The 22,387-nt window shown below is 43.5% G+C and overlaps 1 protein-coding gene across 6 annotated transcripts in view; it reads right to left on the bottom strand.

Moving 5' to 3' along the window:
• The window catches only part of SEC22C (SEC22 homolog C, vesicle trafficking protein), a 33,903-nt gene that overhangs the window by 4,369 nt on the left and 7,147 nt on the right, over positions 1-22,387 (bottom strand). For 5 of the 6 annotated variants that reach the window (XM_025206823.1, XM_025206824.1, XM_006025912.3 and 2 more), the window contains exons 2-6: positions 18,126-18,335; positions 12,777-12,940; positions 10,691-10,873; positions 4,332-4,450; positions 3,609-3,674 (exon numbers count right to left, since the gene is read on the bottom strand). In XM_025206823.1, the coding sequence (XP_025062608.1) occupies positions 3,609-3,674; positions 4,332-4,450; positions 10,691-10,873; positions 12,777-12,940; positions 18,126-18,307 (714 nt within the window). In that variant the 5' untranslated portion in view covers positions 18,308-18,335. The remainder of the gene's footprint in view (positions 1-3,608; positions 3,675-4,331; positions 4,451-10,690; positions 10,874-12,776; positions 12,941-18,125; positions 18,336-22,387) is intronic. The other variant, XM_014520984.2, reaches the window with a different exon arrangement.

Below are 22,387 nucleotides of genomic sequence, written 5' to 3'. Positions count from 1 at the left end.
TGACACAAGGTAACAGGCTACAAGGGCTGTTTAACTTGAGCAGTAGTCACTCGAGCGTTAACACTGAAAGTCCCAGGTTTGCATCACATCGATGATACAAACAGGGCTGACTTTGTAGGCAGCACTACTCATTCGAGTGTATTTTATGTCTAATCACTCCATGAAGCTGTATGACCGCGGCCTAAGATGGTAAACAGGCCAAAATAAAGTTTGCTTGCACTTCCCTATCTCAGGTGAGAAGGGAGGGGAGGGGAGAGATGGAGCAGATCTAGTCTGCCAACAGGTCCAGTTGACACGCACTCAAGTTTTAGGAACAGATCTCTATCTCCACCAAATGATAGTTGGATGTGAAACACCAGCCCAAAAGAAGCTACATTTTTCTCTCTCATATGCCTGCAAAAGACAATACTCCTGAGAAAGTCAGCAACTGTAGGATCGGAGCCTAAGACCTCTGGATCTAAAAGCATAAGAGACTTGACTGCATGAGCTGAGAAGATTCAAGCCAGTCTTACCTCAGGGCAGTAGCAGCCTCAAACCTCTGGGGTTTAGCTACCAGAAGGGGATGCATATTGCAAGCATGTTACCTATATACCCAAGTGCGGAGTGGCTTCACTTAAGCTGCATCTTCCTTTTGTGGGCAGGGAAAACAATCCAATGAATTTAAAAGGATTCTGAAATACTCTCTTGCTGAACTGTATTGCAGAATGAAGGTGAGCTAGAAGTCATGAGATGCACCAAAGGTGTAATCCTGGAGTACCCCTTTTTAATCCTGAAGTGACTTTTTTGCTCTGTTTCTGAAATAGTGCCTAGACAAAAAAAAAATCTGAGCTATCACACTGCATTTTAATAAGCATTTGCCCATGGCACTGTAACACAGCAAACAACAGCTTTCTAGTTATTCATACCATACGGCACTGTACCAAGATACCACAGAAAATAATCCTATAATTTTTGTCAGTGCCTTCTTTTAGAGAGGTTTGCAAGTGTAACACACTTGGAATTACAAGTACAATATCATGCCAATCATGATACTTTGAAACAGTTTTCTTTTTTTAATCTATGCTTGAGTTTGAACGAGTGATGCCACACAACCCTATAACCAGGATTTTGGCTACTTCCAGCTTTCTGGGAAAGACTCACTCACCATGCTAAGCTGTTTGCCACTTTACAGCATTAGTTCCGCTGTATCAGGCCTGCAACTATCTTATTTTACTTTCACTTATATTTGCGTGGGGAGGAGGTGGGGGCTGGCATTTATTTGTACTTTGGCTTGTTGGAGACATGAGCATTAAAGTCTTAGTGCAAGTAAAAAAGAAAACCAAGAGAGTATTTCAGAAACTGAATGTGCCAAACCTCTAGGGAATGCAAAGTGTGAATCCTTGTTTTTCCACCATCCTGCACAAAAGAAACCTCCGTTTTTTTTTAAAAAATCACAGAGAAAGGAAGGGGGCTAGTTTTAATTTAGATATAGTAGCTTCCGTTTGAATTAATTAAAAAAAACTTGATCCCTACTTTAATGAAAGAAGAAGGGTACAAAAACTGTTGGGGAAACGGTTATATACCAGACCAAGTTCATCGCATAGCAGCCTGGAAAACGAGAGCAACCTCTACCCCCACCATCCCCCAGACCCATTTCTAGATAAAAGTACAGCGGCAATAGGCAACACCAAAGTCTGTGAGAGCTAATCAAATCAGTCGAAACTGTGCCAGCTAATGCCAGAATGGTCCAGAGAGACTATCAAACCACGGCAACCTTTGGTGGGTGTGCAGAAATGGAGCATCAGGGCAAGTTACACTGGTTTATCACTTAATGCAAGTTACACCTTTTGCTTTAGCAGTGCCTTTTCCTTGAGGACCATAAGACCATCACAATATCCAAGAGGTCTAAAAATATGGAAAGACCTTCATAGTTGGCCACGGGATTATTCATCGGCAGGAGAGGAAAAGGGAATCCCAACATAAGAGCAATGACCAACATTCTGCATCTAACAAGTTATTTTGCAGAGCAAGCCGATGTGCCTCAACACTCCACAGATGTACAGGCAGGCTGCGCAATTTAGGGATGTATTAAATGCCATGCTGAATCCATGGCAGGATTGGAAAAAAAACTTAGGAATTTCTGGCTTTTTTGTGCGATGATTACTGTGAAGTAGGGCTATGTGAAGCTTCGGGAGGTGATTTGATTCGGAGGAGATACAGCCCAATTCGGTGACAATCTCCAAATCAAATCAGGGGACCAATTAAAAGGTCCGAATCTTCACAAAAGATTCGGAGAGCTTCGATGATTCAGACAGTCCCTGGTGGCTGCAGCAGGAAGCTGCAGCTGACTCTGAGCTGGTAAGCACTAGGGGCAGGCAGGGGGGTGGAGGACTGCCGCAGCTCCCAACCCTTTAAAGAAAAGCTCCAGTGCTCACCAGGTGCTGCCAAGTGGGGCGTGATCCCTGCTGCCCCCCGACAGTGTGGGGGGCTCTGCACGAGCCCCTCAACACCCCCCTCCATGCTCCCCCATGCCTGCCCCACCTGCCACAGCTCTGGCCCTTTAAGGAAAAAAAAAACAAACAGAAAAGCCCTGGGACTCTCCACTCCTGCAGCAGCCTTGGGGCTTTGTGGGACTTGTGCAGAGCCCTCCACACAGCGCAGGGCAGCGTGGATCTCCCCACTGGCAGGAGCAGCGAGTCCCAGGGTTTTCTTGGTTTTTTCTTTTTTTCCTTAAAGGGCCAGAGCTGCAACAGGTGGGGAAGCACCAGGACAGCCAGGGGAGTGGACTCATGCAGAGCCTTCCACGGAGCATGGGGCAGTGGGGGGCAGCGGGGATTGCCCCCCAACCTGGCAGCACCCACTGAGTTGAGGCTTTTTTTTTCTTCAAAGTGCCGGGATCTGAGGCAGGCAGGGCAGCCATTGCCGGGCTACGGGGGATAGGCCTGGCTGATTCAGCCGAGTCGATTAGGGACAGTGATCCAAATCACCAAATCGAATCACTGTCCCCCGAATCCGAACCGAATACTAGCCGCTTTGCACAGGCCTACTGTGAAGTACTGTAAACCCTGACAAAAGGATTGTGCTACTGAATCTCGAGAACTCAGTGTTAAAAAACTGTTACAGTATGTGTGCGAAAGAGCTTTAAAACTTACTAAAATTAAACACTAAAGGTTTTTAAATACACATGACCATGCCTTTTTGAGAAGTTAAAGAGAAAATACAGCAGCACTGGAATAGCACTAAGCAAATCTATCCTTGCTTTTCAGAGTGTTGACTTTGTAAGCAGTTATTTGTATAGGGGTATTTCACAACAAAAGTAGTTTTGGGCCCACCTATAAAATGAAGGCAATGTAAAACCCAGAACAGGGTTGAGAAGAGCTTTGTCACTGTTGCACTGTGTAAGACATCTGCATGAACCCTTATCTGTACGTTGCATCTGCCAAGCAGCCAAGTATTATTCATGAGCATTCAACATCCAAAAGCAGAATCTCACCCAGCAAACTGATGATGTAAATGTTCATATTACTTCACTAAAGTGACTGATTTCAAGCAACAAAACATTTTATTAGACACAGCATTGTACAAAATACGCAGAATATCAAACAAAGCACAATATAAAGTTAACATACCTGGAAGATGCAGGCTAGAAAAGGTAGAAAAAATGCTATTACATTCCCGATTCCCTCATGGTCTTCCTGTTGGGGGAAAAGAATGGAAGAAAGAGAATTTAGAAGTTGCATCAGTTAAAATGTTAACTGGGTACTACCTTATGTTTCAAACATGGTACTTCCTCCACTTTGGCACAATCAGTTAATCTGAAGTCAAGACTAATGTTAAATCAATAGCCACTGAAGAAAATGCCCAAAATTGAGAGGTACGTAGCAAGTTATGTCACAAAGTAAAACTACAACTTTTCTAAAAAACATTGTGATTTAGATCAATTCCATGATATGCTTTTCCCCAGATCTGTAATAATAACACATCCAGAACAAGAAGCGTGCACTTTTTTTTAAATGAGTACATTTTTAAATGTGCTACGTTCACATAAGATCACTCCAGGCTGGCAAAAAGATTAAGATTCTCCTTCACCTTTCAAACACAACCTCCTCTTCTACTACACCAAGGGAAAAAAGATTTTGCAGTATACCCTGATGTTCAAACTCTGCCAGATCTAATGCATGAAGTATATTCAGTCACCTACATAAAAGCTTGGTGGACAAATAAAATACCCATTGGAAAGAGTACAACTCAGTTGGCTGTTGCACACACCATGATCTGGCACCTGCATAACTCTCCATCTCTACTTCCCACATCCACATTTCAACCGCAAGTCAAAGTCAGTCCAAAGATACCTGAAAAGAATATTCTGCTAGGTGAACTCCTCGAATGAGATTCAGAGCCCCGCACATTATGTTGAGAACGAGAGACAGTATTCCTATGGCAGTCACCGGTTGCATTCTGTAAGTAGGAACTTCAGATAAGAGAGAAGAAAAAGAGACAGACAATAGTAAAAGTTAGTTTGAATTACTTCCTTTACAGCCAATTCAAATATAGTCTGTGTGATTATGCTACTTTCAAAGCTTCAAGCACTCTGTAGCAAGAAGGACCTACGTTCTGATGCAAGACCCCCTGTTTCTCTGGCACTAGGACTGTTGAATTCTCTGGGGACTTGTAAACTCTGCAGCAGCTTCAAGTAAACTTTGAGCAATTTTTAATGGACAAAAGGACAACATTTGTGGCTGCGTTTGTTATTTTGCTATTTAAAGTCTGATTTTAAACTGCACCTAAAGACGTCAGAACATGACACATATTAGTATTGAAGTTGGGTCACTTCCTTCTCAACAGCACAGCCAGAAGCATTAGCACTCAGAAATTATGGGAGGTAGGTTAGTGTTATGGTACTCAAGACAGACACAGTAAAGCTTTTGGCACTGCAGAGGGGATAGAGATCTCCTTGTTCATGGCTCTCGTGGGCAGAGGCAACTTAATACGTGGCAGTAGAAGTAAGCTGTAACTCCTAGCTCATGACCTCTGCAATCTTCCACAGCAGTACTGTTGGCACTTGCAACCAAAAATGATGGATTAAAGGATATTATCTGCTGACATTTAAGATGCCCTTCAGACCCAGAATGAATGCCACCATTGAGAGTGCTATGAACAGGTACTTTACAGCTCAGTTACTGGGCCTGGATTTCTGCCTGCATCAACATCTAGGGGGAGAAGGGTCTGAAGCTCTCCAGGACCCAATCAAAATGTAGCCAGCTGTTCCCAAACTGTGAAACTGCCACGTTGCACTCACTTCAACCTCCCCCCAACTCTACATGCACACCAGAGCCAAGAAGAGAGAGACATGTGGCTCCACTGGTTTTTATACAGCTGAAAAATTTTCCATGTGGTCAAGTCTTGGTGAAGCAGCTGTCACTGGATTCCAGCACTACTCCGGGGGCAAAGCAGCGGAAGCTATTGTTTTATTTTTCCAATAGTTGGGCAGTCTGAAGAAGGAAAATCACCCCTCCTGATCATGTCCAAAAATGACACCTTGCTTGATCGTGAGTCTAAAGCAAGCCGCACTGTTATTTTACTATAGCGATATGCATCTTTTATAAATCGCTCTGCAATCAACTCATCTGACATCCCCACATCCTTCCTTGCTTTTCTTTCAGAGCTTGTAGCTATATTTATCTTATTAAGCAATAAGCCACATTATGTAGTGCTATTGTACATTATTGCAACACAAGTTTCCAATTAAATAAATGATGTGGGTATCTCATCATTTTAAATGAGACTTGGCTGTTCTTTATTATTCTGGTGCAATGAAATGTAATGGACAAGCTGCTCGCTGAATGACATTTAATTAGATAAGCTGCCCCAATGCGTTTTGCTCTCACGATGCTCTGTGTATACTGTTAGCTGCATATTACCCTTGATAGATTCAATCCAATTATAAAAATGATGGTACACCTACCTCCAACACAGACTGCTGAGCACAAATCATTATTTCACCTTCTTTCATACTAAATAACCTTTGGTTGCAAGATGCTAGGATTCACTTTTAAGCTGACGATTGCCGTTACTGGCATTTACTGTTAGCAACGTAAGAATCATTCTCCCTGCTTGAACTAAGCATGTCACTGCTTTTCCAGTCCCCAATAAGAAACAATGAAAGTCTCAATAGTGTGTTTCAGAAGATGAAGAATCTAGGCTAGAAATTTATGGGGTTTGTCGAGCTGAAGTGTCTCTATGCTCCGACACCAAATAGTTGTCATTGTTTCTTTACTTGCAGTCTTGATTATGGACAAACAATCCTATTAAAAGCAAGTTTACAATGCTGAGACTTACTGTAAAAAACAGGCATGTGGTAATTGCATGTCACCTACAGCATGGTAAATTGCAAAGTTAAACCACCAGGACAGCTTACCCCAGGTGAAAACAGGACAGTTGCCTCACTCTAGCTTTCACTTACCACAGGTTAATCGCAGACCCACACAATTAAAGCACATCAGCTGTCCCACAGTAAGTCTGTGCCACATTAACTCGTTCCATTTTGATCATTAGTCCATTCCCTTCAGCAGAATTTGTGCGCAAAAGCTGAACCACTTTATACCTAAATTGTTTTGACTCCTGCATTGGGATGCTTCACTTTCCTAAGTGATCAAGCTGTACTAGCAGAAAGTATTTTACCCACCCGTACAACTGCACCCACACTAGCGGTTGTATCGATTTGATTACTTTAGTCAAATAAATCACACCCCCATCTAGCTGACAGTTAAATAAGTACAGAAACTGCACATAAGAGGCCTTGGGGATCAAAATTCTGTGATTTTTAATCAGTGGCATGTGCATTCTTCCAGGATGCAAACACTGCTACAAATCCACCCTCAGCAAGTAAGGAAATCAGGGAAACATCTCCTAACAAAACAGATTTTCCAACTCAGCTCTCTGGGGCTATTTAACCAAATACAGGCATAAATGCTTGCAGCAAACCCCAAGCTATTTCATAGATGTTAGGGTCGGAAGGGACCTCCATAGATCATCGACTCCGACCCCCATCATCAAGGTATTGCACCGAAGGTGGGTACCAATGAGTCATACAGAGAAACAGAGAGCACCATTAGCAGGGCAAAATGAGACTCCAACATTTACATGTAAAAATTGGGGAACTATGGCATTTCAAAATAAGCAAGACACTTATGAGGAGAGTATATCACATCCTCCTAAGATATAAGGACTTCTAACTACTGCTTTGCAAAGCTGTTCATGTGAGCATACAGAGAATAATAATTTCAACAGGGAGAACAAAGCTGTACAATTTATTAGTGTGTTTACCAAGCAATTAAGGCAAGATGCTTTTCAACTGATATTATATCTGTTTAAGATGTAAATAGTTGAGAATATTTCCAGTATTTCACATTTTAGTAATACAATGCCCCATTTCCTTCCAGAACTTCATTCGGCTATAGACACCATCGAGACAGGAATTCAGCTTGGAAGAGAGACAACAGCCTCATGCACACTGGCCCAAGAAGCATCTTAAGCAACTTTCTGCTGAAAATTAAATTTAATCATGGTTCTTTAGCTGGGGCAAAAAGGAACCCTCTCACCCTTGCTAGAGAAGACAGGACTACATGGCTAGACTATACTGACTTTGTAGCAACTTTACTGACCTTTCAAACCCCTTCCATGCTAAAAATAAAGACCCAAAGGATTTGGTGACATAACGGTTACCAAGTGTAGAGAGAAACAAACCACATCAGTAGAGGCAAAAGCCTTGAATGGTCCTTGTTTTTCTGTCTATACTATAAGTTTTGAGAAAATACCATTGACAGTTCGGGTGCCCTATTTAGTACAGCTGCCCTGTAGATAGCATAAGTAAGAAAACTAAAGGTCCCATCTCTAGGACTGCTCCAACCACTTGGAGCAGCAGCGCACAATTTGGCTGCTACTGCCAACGGACAAAGAAGAGGCAGACATACTGATGAAAACCGGAAAAACTGACTCTAGCTACAGCACAGAGCTGAACATGAAACCTGTTCTTAAACAAAGGGCAGAACAATATACATAAGTGCCTGTGTTTGACTACTGAAGACTGCCACAATCACAAAGCCAAATGGAAACTGGAGAAATGCCATTACCATATTTACTCAAATAGAAGACGACCCCAAGACAATCCCCCAGTAATTAGATTCGTTATATGGAACATTTATCCATTTGTTATAATTTTCCAGGTACAGGACCTAATGATCGGAGGTTTGTCTTGAATTTGTCCCTCTCCCACTGCTATAGCAGGGAAGACAAATCTGGGTGGGGAGGGGGTCAGGTAGCCCTTTGCTTTCTGCCTCCCCCCAACTTCTTTCCCTGGAAGCCCCTTCCCCCTCTCCCTACTGTGAGACCCTGTTCTCCCTGAGCACTTGGAAGGAAGAAGCACCTTTGAAAACAATAAGCTTGAAATTAAACATGACTGTAGCAATTTGCATACAGTATCTGTGCTCTTAGTTTATCCAGAATTGATGCATATTACCTTTTTTTTTTTTTTTTTGAAACTGCTGCAAGTTTTAGTACAGGTACTCCATAAACGTACTTCTGAGCAGCACGCTGGCACCTGATGTTATGCATGATGTTAGTCCAAAGCCAGAAGCTCATGATTTACTAAAAAGTTCATTGGGCTGGGGCCCGCCAAAGTTAACAGCATCTCAAGCTATGGTGATGCTGTAGCTCAGCACTGCTCAGTATGTGCGTGTACTTCAGATACCTCCACAAAGGATCCATGAGCTAATTACCGCCCCCCTCCCATGAGTGGACCTAGGTGTTCTTGTTACAAGTCCTGGGATGCTCCAAAAAAGTCTATGCAGATGTAGTGCAGGGCAACCTAGTCTGGCTTCACCTCATGGAAGGCAGAGTCACACTAATATGCATCAGGCTGACAGAAAGAGCAACAGAGGGATGGTGGATGAACTGTACGGAACATCGTGGCTCACCATGACTTGTGAAAGAGTTGGCGGCAAGGGGGACTGCACTCAACGGGCATTGCCATATGTGTTATTCAGATAGGCTACACAAACCTACTCTTGTGGTAAGTCCCCATCAGTATGTTCGCCCAATGTGGGCCATGTGTTTTACAATTATGCTCAGCGTTGACTGCGTTTAATCAACTTCATAGCTAGTTTCCATTGCTGAGCACATGCTGTTTTTGGCAGCAGTTTAATGATAGACAACATATTTAGTGAGATTTCGTTGCATGTCATTATAAGACACAGGGCTTCCCCCACCGTGTCAACTGGGGGAAAAACACTCAGATTGTATTCAAATAAATACAGTAAGAATATTGAGATTACGAGTACTGAACGTTTTTCTTATTACTGGTCCAGGACCAGCTTGGAAACATTTACTGATGCTGAAAGCATTTGTACTGATCCAAAGAATTTCAAGACCTGACAAGTCACGAGATGAGGTATTTTCCCTCCAAGCATTGTTCTGAGAAGTAACTATAAAATATGACTTGCTAATTAAATAAGCTTATTTTATAAATTAAGATTTTTCTTTTAGTGCTGTGTAGTCAACCTGAACTACCCAAGTTAGGCTGAGTTCTGACTTGCCCATCAAGAACAATAAGCTGATGCAAATGGAAATAAAATGTATGGTTTATGGAACACCAACAAAGAGAATCCACTTCATCGTCCCATGCCATTGGCAGAATAAAGGCTGCCAGCAATATTAAGCAGACAAGTTTGTTTGGGTAAATCTGATATCTTTTATTAGACCAACTCAAATAGCTGGAAAAATTCTTGTTAGCAAGCTTTCAGGTATAAATACTAAGAAGAATTTTTCCAGCTATTTGAGTTGGTCTAATAAAAGATACCAGATTCACCCAAAGAACCTTGTCTGCCTGTGTCCTTAGACCAACACGGCTACAACCTATACTCATTACAATATTAAACCGCATTTAAATTTCTTTTATTAAGTAAATGAAGCATCAATGACTTTGGATATATCCAGCAACCAACTTACATAAAGCACCATTTTTACAAAAATTATGCACAGTAAGATAACGCTCAGTGTGGGGAAAACATTTCTCAGTATTTGCAAGAAGACACCACCTTGTTAAACCACTTTGTGTTGTTTATACAAGCTGTTTACAGCAGCCTGTAAAATCCCAATTCTGGTTTTTATGAACTGAAGCTTTAAAAATGCAAAGCATTATCTTACCCAACTCCTGGGAAAGAGAGAACGTACAGGGCTGTGAACTAATTCAAGATGCAGGAGATATCTGCCCTGTACTTAAGACGTTTATTGAGTAATTTTCTTCCTTAAACCTAAATTAAATTAAATCAAATTAAATTAAATTTAAACCTAAATTAAATCTAGCCTGGAATTATGCATTGACTCTTTTTTTCTCACAAAGATATAATGACACATTTTCCTCAAGTAAAATTAAAGTTTCAACTTGTTTAAATGCAGGGCAGTCCTGATTATAATGAGCTTCCACATAGACACCGATTTATAGTTAAAAGTGGATAATAGAAGGAGACTTCACCATTTATTGGCCAGAACACAAAGGACTGATGAAAAAGTTTGCCTTTCCCCCAAATGTATGTATTTATATGGATTCCCAAGTACAGCGAAGACCACAGGTTTTCTCCAAACATCCCCCACCCCCACATCAGTGGATGTTCACAAGAGACCTGCATTGCTTATTTTGCGTGCCAGCACTTACCAGACCCCATGTAGAGTTCGGTGTGCCCACCATTAGTCAGCCCATTCATCAGCTCCATATCCTCCAGTTTCAGGAGCACAGGAGGCCTGAACTTCAGCTCTTCCTGAATTTTCTCCAAACTGATCTTCATTTGAGAGCAGCCCGTGTAGTTAAAGTGACATTTCACTTTTTGAATAATATTGTCTGTAAAAAAGGCTTTAATTAGCTCAGGCTTAAATTAAAACATTGGATTGTTAATTAGTATAATTCCTGAAGGTCTTCCCCCTTTGTTTAAGCTTACTAGTAAGAGGTCTAGCATTGTTTTGTTCACCATTTCCAGACAACTATCTTGCCTTCTACTTGCTTTGTAATGCATACAGCTTAGTTCTGGCTGCCAATCAACCACCTAATATGCTTAAAATATGCTAACTATCTTTTAATTAAGCCTACAAACTGTCCTGAAGCTTTGAACACAATTAGATCCCACCTACTCTATGCAACATAAAGGCATCTTTTAATAGTACCAGGTATACTAGATTTACTACACAGAGACCTACAGTTCAAACAGTACTGGCAGTAGCACAGCTTCTCCAGACAGCAGACACCTACATCTGAGACTTGTGCAATACAACACCACGGTAAGTCAGATTTTTATAACACTGTTCACATACAAACCTGTCTTTGCAGGTTTCACAGCTGATTTGATTCAGATTGCCAATGCACTAAGGTGACTAACTTCACTAAGACCTCAGTAATTGTTACCCATCGCTCCAGGGTTTGATCCCATTGTGAATATCACCAATTGTTCTCTCGCCCCATTGATTTTCCCAGTATTGACTTTAAAGTGTTCAGGCTTTTGCACTTCTTAAACACGAAATATTTTTGAAAAAAAATTAGTTCTAGTGTTACTCTGAATACTGGCGCTAGTGAAATGTAGTAATCTACTAACTGAATAAAGGGAATTTGTATTTAAGTCAAATAAAGACGTGATCTTTCAGCTGGAAGCCAAATAAAAAGAGTGACACCATGTTATTTAGGTTGGCTACTGTTGCTATGGAACATCAAACATCTGAGAAAGCCTACAGGAAGATTACAAACTACAACCAATTGCTCCGAAACGGAGAACAGGGCATCAAATGAAAACAGAGGATTTCAAGCCACAACCACTAGAAAAAGCTTAGCACTGAAATATTCAGAGTGAAATAGCTGCAGAGATCCATAACTGCCAAGTAGCTGTTAAGATCTTAAGCTATATTCAGAACGATGCATTCTCCTGGATTTGACTAACCAGCACGTAACAACGTGAAAAGACGACGAGACGGGGAAAAACGTGATACTGAATACAGAAAAGATGCAAGGAACCCAGAACTTCTACATATTGCTCTCTCAATAAATGGCCAAAAAATCCCCAAGCCAAAAATGCAGAAGTATGCAAGTTCAGCATAGAAACATGCCAAAATTAGTGTGTGGCCTGCAGCCACTTCCCTCATAAAGAAAGACTTCCACACACCATGTTTTTCTCTAGGGACTTATTGTTGGATGCAGGACCTGAACTTTCTTATTTCAAAGCTGGATGCTACCAAAAAACCAATGCATTCTCTCACCACTCAGAGTATGGATTCTCTCATAAAAAGGGGATTGAAGTGAACTAGATTTTTCAAAATAGTGAGGATCACCCAAACCAACCATGCATTTACATCCACAAAGAGAAACCCATCCTGTATGATCAAATGTTTCAATGCAGCACTTAGGTTCCTATATCATCTTCCAGTGTTTTGTGCTCTCAGTCTCCTTCTGTTGTGATTTGTCTTAAATTATAAAACGCACAGGGCAAGGACAGTCTTTTTGATCTGTGCTTCTACAACAAGCACAAGATGACACTCGTCTATACCTGAGGCTCTTGGGTACCACCACAACAATAATCTATTTGGTTTCACATAATTAAGAGTCATTTCTCCCCTTCTGCTCCCTCTGCTTTCTCCCTATCTGCTCCCTTCCATCCAAGTAAAGCCACTGTATATGATTAGGCATTACCATTGATCCTCATTATAACCAATCAGTTTGCTACTAGAAAGAAAAAGACTAACAAGGGAATAAAACTACAAACCAAATTCGAGAAAAGCATATGGTCTGGAAGCCAAACCTATGCTTGTAGTGTCATAGGCAGCAGCAAATTCCCACTGGAGCTCCTCCAGGAAGCAAAATGCCATGATGGTCGAGTAACTGCTGGAACAGATCACCATGGAGGCGACTTCCCCAGAAGAGAGAAAACTGAAAAGAAAAATACCCATTATAAGTCACAAAAATGTAGCAGGATCCTGGAATCAAAAACGAGTCAGAAAAACATACCAGGAAGGGGGGGAAAAGCAAACAAACAAACGAACACTGCGCATCTGGTTTGTGTGTCAATTCTAGCTCTGTGTAAAGAGAGCTAGTCTCCATTTCAATAAAAAAAAGCCTTTTCCAATTCATCATTCATTCAAAGCATTTATGCCCCGCCCCCACCACCACTTTGTGCTCTTCTTCATTACAAAGAGCATTAAATCTAAAACGTGTTGCTGACAATGTTGTAAGATTAGAAATAGCATCTTAATTCATGCCTTGTAACATCTGCTCTAGAGGAAGACTAATTAAAATGGTAGCTCTTTTTTCACTCAGTGAACACAGATTCATTCAATCTCTACTCATACAACAACGCCCACTCCCACCACTACTTACAAGTTTTAGTTCGGGACTCCTGCACGCAGCGCTCAAACTCTAACCAGAAGTGCAGGCTCAGATATGAGCTAAGATAAAAGCACTGAATTAAAGCCCAAAGATTATGGTTGTAAAAATTAAATAGCAATGAATATTCCTTTTAGGAGTTGCCAGAATACCCAAGATATATACTTTTCTTAACATAAAGTCGGTTCATTTTTTCTCGCATCCTTTCCTCATAACACTAAAAAACAATCTCCTAGAAAACAGGTTTCTTAATTTCTTGTCCACAAATCTTAAGAATTCAAAGTCTACAATTTTCAAGTTTTACAAGGCAACATTACTTATAATTGACAGGGGAAGGTTTGTTGTTCGCCAGGACTTGTAGCTTACTAATTACGTTAGCTGTGCATATTATGGCACATATCTTATGGTACGCCAGAGGCAAGGATCGGAATAATTCTGCTACCAAATTAGAGTTTCAGAAGTGTAACTTTGCAAAGGGTAAATTATTAACCAATCCATGTCACAATGTCAAGAGGTTTCAAATGGATTCTGACAGGGGTCTGTCCTGTGCCCAGTGCTGTTCAACATGGTTATTAATGGGTTTAGATGCTGGCATAAAAAGCTTCTTGAGGAAGTCTGCAGATGACCTAAAACTGGGAAGGACTGTGAACATGCTGGAGGATGGGAGCACAACAAAGCAGGATCCCAAAAGACTAGGAAAAACTGTTTAAAATTTCCAGTTTAGGGAAAAAACTCTCGCAAAGAGGGTAGCAAAGCACTGGAACAGGCTACCCAGAGAGGTGGTAGACTCTCCATCCTTGGAGGTTTTTAAGACCCAGTAGACAAAGCCTTGGCTGGGATGATGTAGTTGGGGCTGGTCCTGCTTTGAACAGAGGGTTGAACTAGATGTGACCTCCTGAGGTCCCTTCCAGCCCTCATTTTCTATGGTTCTATGATTGGAAAGCTGAGACGGAGCCAATACAGACAAATGCAAGGCACTACACCTCAGGAAGAAACCCCACAAATAACCCCACAAATAAAACCCCACAAACAAAAAAACCCCCACAAATACAAAATGGGTAATATACCTGGCTGTATGGCAGCACTATGGAGAAAGATCTGGGAATCGTGGTAGATCAAAGACTCGATACGAGTCTGCGCTGTGATACAGCTGCACAACAGGTAAATGTGATGTTGGGATGCATCAATCAAAGCTTGAGGAGCAAGACATAGGAGCTGATAGTGTCTCTCTACTCTACACCGGTTAGGCCTCAGCTGGAGTACGGTGGGCAGTTCTGGGCTCCACATTTTAAAAAGAATGAGGAGACATTAGACAGGATGCAGAGGCGGGCAACAAAGATAATAAACAGCTTGGAAAGCAAGTCATATGAGGAGAGGCTAAAGGAGCTAGGTGTGTTCAACTTGCAGAAAAGGCACTTAAGAAGGGACACGACATCAGTCTTCAAATACCTGAACTGCCATTAAGAAAAGGAAAAGTATCTTCTCTCTCTTACTGCAGAAAGGAAGACATGGACAATGGCTTGAAGTCGCAGCACAGTAGGTTTAGGTTGGATATCGGGAAAAACATCTTCACTGTTAGAGTAGTGAGGCAGTGGAAAAAATGCCTAGGAAAGTTGTGGACTCTCCATCACAGGAGGTCTTCAAGAAGTTGGACAGCCACTGGTTCAGGATGATCTAGGTGCACCTATACTTATGTTTTACTATGGGCATTTCCCAAGCTTCCAGGTTTTGCTAGTTGCCTCCTCCACTGTCTTACGTATCAGCCTGCTTTTAAGCCTCCCTCAGAAGCACTGGGTGTTGACTGCAGCCAAGTCTTGGGATTTTGACTGGGCTGTGACAATTCTCCTGCTGGGACTAAAGCTAGAGACTCCTGGCTAGAGGTTCTTGCCCCCCTTTGCACGATCCCTGTGCAATGAACATTTATGGTCGGGAAGTAACTTTCCCCACGATCAGATTGGTATGGACTATGAGGTTTTTGCCTTCTTCTGTAGCAGGGGGCATGGCCCTCTACCTGGGATCCCATGAGCATTTATTGACAAGATTTCATAGAAGCAGGATATTGGCTGCTGTGGTTCCCCTGATCTACCTGGGGCAGGTTAGGGTTGATAATAGTTTTTGGAAGAGTTTAAATTACAGACTGTACAAGATGGTTTGGATAGGGATAATCCTCCCTCAAGCAGAGGGCTGGACTAGATGGCATCTGGAGATACCATCCAGCCCTACTTCTCTAAGTGCCTAAGAGAAGACTACATCCAAAAAAAGGACTTAGATAGCTGTTAGTCACCACAATGCTAACACTGTCTCCTGGCCCCCAGAATGGAATACAAACTCAAAGCGTCGGGCACGCGGGCTCCCTACACCCTGAGTGGGAAAAGATGAGAAGATGAGTGCCTTAGAAGAAGGAGCCAAAACAGCCAGCACACTGAGCAAGAAGGTAGGAAGTCAACAGGAAACAGCAAGCACAGGGTCATGTCTGAAATCCTGCCCCTACGTAGAGCTCAGGTGCACAAAGTAAAGCCAGAGTCAGGATCCAGAGCCAAGGATCCCCTTCTGAAAGTAATCACCAACCAAGCTCACTGGTTTCTTTTGAAACTATGAAAGCATGGCAGCATCACTGCCACATTCTCCGGCTGCTTAATACATAATAGGTAGCCAGCGGTAGGATTTGCCTCAGAACTGGGAAACCAGGGCTCCTCAGCCAGAGGGAATTTTAATCTATATCCCAAACCTCCCAAGATAATGTCCTAAGAACCTGCCTATATGCTGGGCTGGGCAGGAGCCCTCCCCAACCCTTGAGGCTGGGACACTGCAGAAAGGAGTTGGAGAATCATGAGGCCTGAAAATGTACGTGAGCAAGAGGAAGCATGGCCTGAAGGGCAGTAGCGAGGGCACTCACTTGAAAGGAAAGTCCTAGATTACAAAAGGAATCGGAACTCATGGTAGAAGCGATGTCTTTTATTAGACCACCTAGATTTTTGCAAATAGAAGTTTAGTTAATTGCAAGCTTTCGGGCACAAGCATAGGAGAAAAGATTGCACAAGTTTTCCTGGGTAAAAATGAAAGTTCATATTTCATAGGAGAGTTGAAGGTGTGGTCAAATCTCCTGCTTGGAATACACCCAAGGTTAGCAGTATTATTATTGCAGGGACTCTTCCATGTAAAATAGAAGCTCCTTCTTGTGCCCTTTCATCCTGGCAGTGCTTTTTGCACCGTGGCACAGCACTAACAGGGAACCACAGACTGTAGCCCCACCCAGCCTACCTTATAAACCCATGTTGAAGGAACTCTTTAGAGGCGATAGAAAGGGATTTGTACCCCTTCTAGCTGAGGAGGGCACAGAACACTGGTCTCCCACCATCCGGGCAAGAGCTCAGGTAGACCACTAAGCTACTACACAGTAAGATGAGCTCTAACGTAACGTTTTTGTCCAACCACATATTAGTACGTAAGCACCTATGACTGCATTTTTATAGACCTGATTTTGTTCCAAAGTATGCCAACACCTACTGGATTTTGCCTTTCTGGGGACCTAAGTACTTGCTCAACCTAATTTCTGGACCACTAGGGAACTTCCAGGGAGGCATCATCAAGTATAGGCACCTCCAGTGTTAAGCAGATTATGAACAGGGGTCTGGGGATTGTAATTTTGGACTTAAGCAGACTTTAGGCACCTCATCTTTTCTTGATTCTGGTCCCTAGGTGGGAGGCTCCTATTTGAAATCAGTTATGTAAGCCTGAGCCACAGGGCATACCGTTGCTGGTCCTGGAAAGCATAGTAAATGGGTTTTAGAATCTATTTGTTGCGTAAAAACAGACGGCTGGTACTTATTAAAAAAAAAAATAATGTATCTCAACATATGCCTGCTGTGCTCAGTCGGAGTCGCATGGCTGAAGTGCCAAATGAAACAGGATAATCACAGATCTCAAAAAGCACTGTTAGCAGTTTAAAATCTAGATCCGTGGGTTGAGATTTTAAGAACCACCTAAGAGTGTTAGACCCAAGAAGACATGTTCCCTCTGGAGGAAGTAGAGAAAAAAATTAAATGACACTGTATGAAATGAAATAATGACTGACAGGGTGAAAAATAGAAAGAGGAATTTTGTTATACGTGATCAAGACTAGTATATCTGAAGTGTTACTTCTCAGACTTGGGTATTCACCAATCTGAGCATTATATCTACACACAATGACCCAACAAAGGCAGCTTTGTTTTCATCAAATACTCCCAGAGTCAACACAAGCCCAAGCTGGTTCTTAAGCCAAAGAAAGTGGCTTCCCATGATTTAGTTGGAAGGGCAATTTGACTATAAATGTGCACGTATAGTTTTGCAGGCCAGGCTAAGGAGACTACAGAAGAATGCCAAAACCTTAATTAAAACTGAAGGATATTTTAAAATCTAGTTTATTACCTTATTCAGGTAGAGTTAAGAGTTATTTTTATATTAACAACCAGTCTAAGAGTCTTAAAGTGTGTGTTAGGATGCTTAAGATAGCAGGAGAGGGCAGGAGAGATACAGATCAAATGCAAGAAGATAACAAGGAGGGAATTAAGTGCATGTAACTAACTGATAATACAAACAGTCCTTTGCATTCATATTTTACATATAGGCATGTTCTAGGTACTCTTGAATCATACAAAGTAAAGAAAAACAAGATCGCTTATCATTAAACTAATGGCAAGAGAGCAAACACTTGTGTAAAGTAAAGGTCGAAAGAAAAATGATGGCTTACTGTATGCTGAGATCACGTCCTCTTGCTGTACCTCGACTGGGATACTGTGTCAGAATTAAGGATAATGCTTTTAATCTCTTCCTGCATTCTAGAAAGTCTTGGCTGAGATGAAAATCCGTTGAGGCTGAGAGTGGGAGTCCGTCCCTCACCCGCACCACACAGGCAAAGAAGATCATGGACATCCTCCGCAGGGGTACTCATGAGGACAACCTGGAAACAATGAGAGCGAAGGTGAGACCGCATCATTTACATAACAGCGTAATATGCAACCCGGTAGCCTGTTAAAGCATCTGTTTAACAGTTTCAGCACTGGGGTACTGAACAGTACCCCATCAACCTTTAAAAGTACATCTAAGAAGTTTTTAAGTTCTTTAAAAAACAAAACACAACACAACACACACAACCTGGAATTGTACCCTTTTTTCTGCTTCCTGCTAAGATATAAAAATATCCTCAAAAGTTTTGTCCTTGGAAGAATTCATCAACTTTTTCCTCTCCGTTCACCCCAAAAATGTCAGCAACATTGAGGGATGTTTCTAAAAGTGCAAATGGCAGCTGGGCACCTACTTCCGTAAGACAAGTAGTAATTTCAATAGTCTTCCAGGCATTTAGTATTGTAGTCAAGACCTGCATTTCTAGCATGAACACAGATATGAAATAAGTGTTCTGACTGACATCTTCTAGACCTTTTTTATAGGTTACATAAAAAAGAAGAGAAGACTATCTTAATTCTCTCTATTTAGCAGGTCATTTAACAGCAAATTAAGCATCAGGACTTACCTAATGCATGCAAGAAGCATAGCAGATGTGTCCCCCAAAGTGACAAAGTGTTCAGCAAAAATGCCAATAAAGGTCTTACAAGGTTCTTTGGGTAAAAAGGATATCTTTTATTAGACTAACTAAATAGTTGGAAAAATTGTTCTTTGCAAGACACAAACCCTCTCCTTCAGGCAGAGGGAGAGTCTCTTCCTACTGAACAGGGGTGTTTGCGGCTGAAAGCTTGCAAAAAACAATTTCTCCAACTATTTCGTTCGTTTAATAAAATATTTCACATTTACCTGAAGAACACTGTCTGCCCATGTCCTTAGACCAACACAGCTACAACCAACAACCCTAAATAAAAGTCTTAGGCCCATACTGCACTACTGCATTTAGGTGCTGCAATGTCTCATGCTAGGCACCTAGACCCCAGAGCAGAATCAAAAACCCACTTAGGTGTCTAGGCTCCCTCTGCAAGTCAATAGGGAGTCAGGCACTACAGACAGATCCAAAAACCCTGCACATTGGGTGGGGAGATGTCGAGAGCCACCCAATGAGAAACAGTGAGCACATGGGTACATCCAAACTTCCACTGCTCTCCAGGCTTTGGCAACAAGGCCTTATCTAACCTAGGCTGCTTCATATGTCAGAAGTTCCTCTAGCAGACGAGAAGGCGTCACAAGAGACAGAACCAGACCGGACGCATGGTCATGGCTCTCATCAAAACTGCATGACACCCCTACAACAGCCACACCAGTCGAAGGTGAACAATGCTCACAGCTTTGCTGGCAAACCTATGCCAAGCCAAAGTCATAGCTGTAGGCAGGCCGCTCCATCTACGCCAAATGCAGATCTCACAGTCATCCCTTGAGATTAAAATGCTGTCTACGATTCATCGAAAGAACTATGCAAGCAATCACTGTTTTTCTCTTCAAATGTGGCTGCCAGGGCAGGAGGAAGAGGCTGCCCACCTTTCTACAACAGCCTAGCAACTAGAGCGCTTGCCCAGGAAAAGGGAGACCCACTTCTATGCCCTCACTGACTGCAGGGGTTTAAACGAACATCTCACGGGACAGTGCCTGAACCACCAAGGCAGGTGGAATGAGCAGCCTCTGTGGCATGCAGAGGATTGGGGCGGCAGCACAGCAGCAGACAGGACAGAAAGCAATGCAGATCAGGCAGGGGGAGGGGATCAGACTGGCACAGGAGGAAGGTGTGGGGTTAATTTGTGTCACGCCTGCCAGAAAGGTTGACCCAGGGTGTACCAAGGGAGGAGGGGAAGTGCAGATGGTGAAGTGCACCATCACAGATAAAACAATACATATTTTTCTCCAGTTAAAAATGAACTTGAAGTAGGGGTGCACCGATAAAGATTTTTTGGCTGATGCCAACAGCCAATTATTTACTAACCATATCAGCCAATACTATACCAATAGCCGACATGCAGCCCAACAGCTTGGAGAGCAGCATCCTGCCTCTAAGTCTAGGGGGGGAGGGAAGAGGCGTGGGTGGAGGGAAAGGGAATGGGGTGGGGTGCAGATTGAGGCCCCCATGCTGAGGGAGGGAGTGGGGCAGGCGCTGCCCAGCCAGGGCAGTGAATGCAACCCCCCTGGGAATGGGGTACAGCTGTGGGCGGCTTGTCCAGGGTGGGCACAGGGGGCTGAGAAGGAGGGAGCAGCTCCCCGCCACTGCACACACACCCAGGGGAGACATGGGGGGCATGTGCCCCCCGGATCTGTGCACGGGGTGAGGGCCAGCTGCCCGCTGCCGGCTTGGGGCCAGGGGCTGTGCTGATCTCTTCCCAGCAGGGGGACTGGGCCAGGGCAGGCAGCAGCAGCACTGAGAGGGGTGGATACAGGGTGGGCTATAGCCACACCAAAATTTCCGATAGCCAACCCACAGCCCCCTTTCCCAGTGCCACCACTGCCCACCCTGAATGCAGCCCTGGCCCATCCCCCCCGCCAGGAAAAAGCCAGCACAGCCCCTGGCCCTGAGCCCACAGTGGGCAGCCCACCCTCGCCCCGTGCACATATCCAGGGGAGCACATGCCTCCCTTAGGGGTGCATGCAGCAGCAGAGGATCACCCACCCCTCCCACGCCCCCTCCCCAGTCTCCCGCACCCCCTGGACGAGCCACCCACTACTCTGCCTCACTCCCGGGGGGTCACATTCAGTGCCTCCCCTGCCCCACTCCCTCCCTCACTGTGGGGGACTCAATCTACACCCTCCATCCCTTCCCCCTCAAAGACATACCAGACGGATGCTGCTCTCCACACCGCCGAGCTGCACTCCTGGCCATGCGCATGTTGCGACTGTGTGCATGCACACAGCATTTATCGGTGACATTACCGGCTACGCCAGCCAAAAATGCCGATTGCCGATGATGTTAATTTTCCTTTTATCGGTGCTGATCCGATATGGACCACTATATCGGTGTACCTTTAACTAGAAGCTTTACTCATATGCCAGGGGCCTAAACCAGTATTATTCAGTTTAAGATTAATCCAAGGATAGCTTCACTGGTGGACCACCATGACTATTAAAAAGAAGCGAGGGTCGTTATCACCTATGGAATAAAGAGTTTAGACGGGATCAGGTGGATTGTAATGACCCATGAAGTCAAGTGGCTCCCTCAGTACTGTATGACTAAAAATACTGCTGCCACTCCCAGGCAGTTGCTTTTAAGTTTTGGGTGGAAAAGTAATCAAAGGAGGATGCAAGTGTCCCAGTGCACCCTCTCTCTCCTTGGATCTACCCCTGGGTATAAAAGTCCCACCGCTCACGCAGGTTTCTAACCTGTGTACAGGACCTCCACCTGACACAGGAGGTACACGGTCCCACTAGGGGGAATGCCATACTGGATCTGGTATTGGCAACAGGGGATGACATGGTAGGGGACCTACAGATCGGTAGCCATCTGGGGGACAGTGATCACCTAATAATAGAATTCACTGTAAGACGTCGAGTGGGTAAGGTAACTAGTAGGGTGAAAGTGCTAGACTTTAGGAAAGCTGATTTCAATGAACTCAGGCGATTAGTCAAGGACGCACTGCAGAGTAGGAGTTTTGAAGCGATGGGAGCCCAAGAAGGGCGGCTGTGCCTTAAGGAAACGATCCTTTGGGCACAAAGCAAGACGATCCCTGAGCGAGGCAAAAGACGGAAAGGGGCCAGGAGGCTTCCCTGGCTGACCAGAGAAATCCAGGGCAGCCTAAGGGCCAAAAGGGGAGCACATAAAAAGTGGATACAGGGAGAGATCACCAAAGACGAATACACCTCCTCTGCTCGTGCTTGTAGGGAGGCAGTTAGACGGGCCAAAGCTACCATGGAGCTGAGGATGGCATCCCAAGTAAAAGACAACAAGAAATTGTTTTTTAGATATATAGGGAGTAAAAGGAAGGCCCAGGGAGAAATAGGACCCCTGCTAAATGGGCAGAAACAATTAGTGAAGGACAGAGGGGACAAGGCTGAACTCCTCAACGAGTTCGTTGCCTCAGTGTTCCTAAG

The sequence above is a fragment of the Alligator sinensis genome, unplaced genomic scaffold, assembly GCF_000455745.1.
Source record: "Alligator sinensis unplaced genomic scaffold, ASM45574v1 scaffold531_1, whole genome shotgun sequence".
Lineage (NCBI taxonomy): Eukaryota > Metazoa > Chordata > Crocodylia > Alligatoridae > Alligator > Alligator sinensis.
Note: the sequence above shows the minus strand (reverse complement) of the source record. Positions and strands in the feature narration are given on the sequence as shown.